The sequence below is a fragment of the Cyprinus carpio genome, chromosome B1 (assembly GCF_018340385.1).
Source record: "Cyprinus carpio isolate SPL01 chromosome B1, ASM1834038v1, whole genome shotgun sequence".
In the NCBI taxonomy this organism is placed as follows: domain Eukaryota; kingdom Metazoa; phylum Chordata; class Actinopteri; order Cypriniformes; family Cyprinidae; genus Cyprinus; species Cyprinus carpio.
In genome coordinates this window covers 38,823,339-38,825,920 of record NC_056597.1, presented here as the reverse complement: position 1 = coordinate 38,825,920, position 2,582 = coordinate 38,823,339, and the positions used below count along the sequence as shown (strand labels likewise).

Here is a 2,582-nt window from a genome sequence, read left to right as displayed (position 1 = left end):
CGTTTAAAAAAAGTCCCAGAGCACAAATTTTGGTTAAGTGTTAGTATATTAGCATTAGCGTAAAGTACTTCTATGGCAATTTTTCAATTTCAGGTCATGGAGAAGACTAGTAAAAATGTAGCATAGTTAGTTTAACCAAAAATGAAAACACAGTTATTTACTTTCATGATGTTCTAAGTCTGTATATTTAATCTGCAGTACGCAAAACAAAAGAAGGTATTTTAAATAATGTTGGTAACAAAATACTTCTGGTTACCACTGTCTTCTACGGAGCCCTGCACATGTCATGCAGGGGGAAAAAAAGTAGGCTAAATTTTGCTCACGATTTACTATTTCGTTCACTATTTTTTTTCATAGTCATCCATTTTATGGACAAAAAAACCACAGACATTTCTCAAAATATCTTCCACAGAAAAAAAAAGAAAAAAGAAAGTCACAGGTTTGGAATGGCATGAGAAAAATTCCTTTTTAGGTTAAATATTCCTTTAAAGTGGGCATGTTTACTTCTACCCACCTCAATAACGATACTTTTGCCTCCTTTTGTACTAAGGTTTAGCACAACAAATATGTACAAACAGAAGACATTAACTTTTACAGCATACTTTACAGAAAGTAAATTAGTAAACAATAAGTTTTCCCTTTATTCACCATATCGTTTTTTTTTTCTAAGGCTCTTCTGACTAATCATGGCTGACTGGAGTCTACTCGGGAACTTTCTAGAAGAAGTCCAGGAACATTCCACCTCGGTGGGAAAGGTGTGGCTCACCATTCTTTTCATCTTCCGGATCTTGGTCCTGGGCACAGCCGCCGAGTCCTCGTGGGGCGACGAGCAGGAAGACTTCACCTGCGACACTGAGCAGCCCGGTTGTGAGAACGTTTGTTACGATCAAGCCTTTCCCATCGCGCATATCCGCTTCTGGGTGCTCCAGATTGTATTCGTGTCCACACCTTCTCTCATCTACATGGGACACGCGATGCACATTGTCCGCAGAGAGGAGAAGAGGAGGAAAGAGCAGGAAGACGGAGGAGCACAAAGAGACAGAGATGGAGAAAAGTACCCAGAGGAAGACAAGAACTGTGGGAAGGAGGACGAAGGTGGAGGTGGGAAGTTGCAACTGAAGGGGGCTTTGCTACAAACATACGTATTTAGCATCCTCATCCGCTCTGTAATGGAAGTGATCTTCATCATAGTCCAGTACATGATCTATGGAGTCTTCCTTAATGCACTCTACGTATGTAAGGCCCTTCCGTGTCCGCATCCGGTCAACTGCTACATCTCAAGACCTACGGAGAAGAACGTGTTTATTGTGTTTATGCTGACAGTAGGAGCTGTATCGCTGTTACTAAGTATCGTAGAACTGTATCATTTGGCGTGGAAGCAGTTTAAGGGTTGTTTGCAAGGATATAAGGCTTCCAAACAGCGACCGAATACACCATCTACGATGGTTGCAGTCTCACCAAACCAGTCCACACCAAACCGAGGCTGCACTCCACCTCCCGACTTCAACCAGTGCTTGACCTCTCCACCATCTTCCCCTACCATACAGACACACCCACACTCGCTTTTACACCCAACCTGCCCGCCTTTTCACAACCGGCTGGAGCACCAGCAAAACTCGGTGAACATGGTCACTGAACGCCATCGAGGTCAAGACTACCTAGGGGTCAACTTCTTGAGCTTCTCACATACACCTACAGAGACGCCCAACTCATGCGCCTCGCCTTCGTTTCTAAGCAGTGATTTTGTTGAGGACAAGCGAAGGTTTAGCAAGAGCAGCGGGACCAGCAGCCGCATGAGGCCGGACGACCTTGCAGTATAGCACTGACCCAGTAGCATCTGAAAAAGGGTCGTCTAGTGTGACTAGTCATAAATCTGTGATACGATTTTAGACTTGACCTAACATATTTACTTTATTGCTGTCTGAATATTGGTTCACAGATTTACACAGATGTATAAATGTGAGTGCAATGCATTTGATGCATTTTGATGCACAAGGAAAACCATTCGACCTAAAAAAGTCACCATGAAATCAAAATTTAGAAACTTGTTTGACCTCTGAAAAGCCTTTTGTCACTTTGCATTTGGACTAATGCATTGGAAACAAAATCAAGCCTTTTTACTCTGAAATGCACCGTACTACACCACAGTTTCACTGTAATAATGCACTATAATATACTGTTGCACCATAATGCACTGATGAAATTTTTTCCCCCTTATTGGTAAATGAGATGTTTGTATTTTATATTTGCTGATCTTAGCTTCATTTAAATATTCTGGACATTTCTTTCTTCGTCAAACGGATTTCTGTAATGGAAAATTGACATTTTGAACACTTACTGTGACTTCGCAACCCTTTTTGATTGCATAAAAAAGACAGCACAATGGAAAGAGACAAATGCGATGTGAATGAAAACATTACTGAAAATCCAGGGACTGTCATAACAGGCCAGCTCTTTGATAAAACCAAATCATCCCGACAGTGCAAGAGAGATTTAAACTGTGAAAATCTGGGGTGAAGAGCTCTTATAATGAGCCCAATTGTGTATACTTTGCCTGAAAATATGAAAGAAAACAGGAATGT

General features: G+C 41.4%; 1 protein-coding gene across 1 annotated transcript; it reads left to right on the top strand.

Annotated features, from left to right (window-relative positions):
- The first annotated feature begins 661 nt into the window (after positions 1-661).
- Positions 662-2,243, top strand: gja5b (gap junction protein, alpha 5b). The gene has a single exon (XM_019098748.2). The coding sequence runs from the start codon at positions 687-689 to the stop codon at positions 1,818-1,820; it is 1,134 nt and encodes a 377-aa protein (XP_018954293.1). The 5' UTR covers positions 662-686; the 3' UTR covers positions 1,821-2,243.
- Positions 2,244-2,582: the final 339 nt, after the last annotated feature.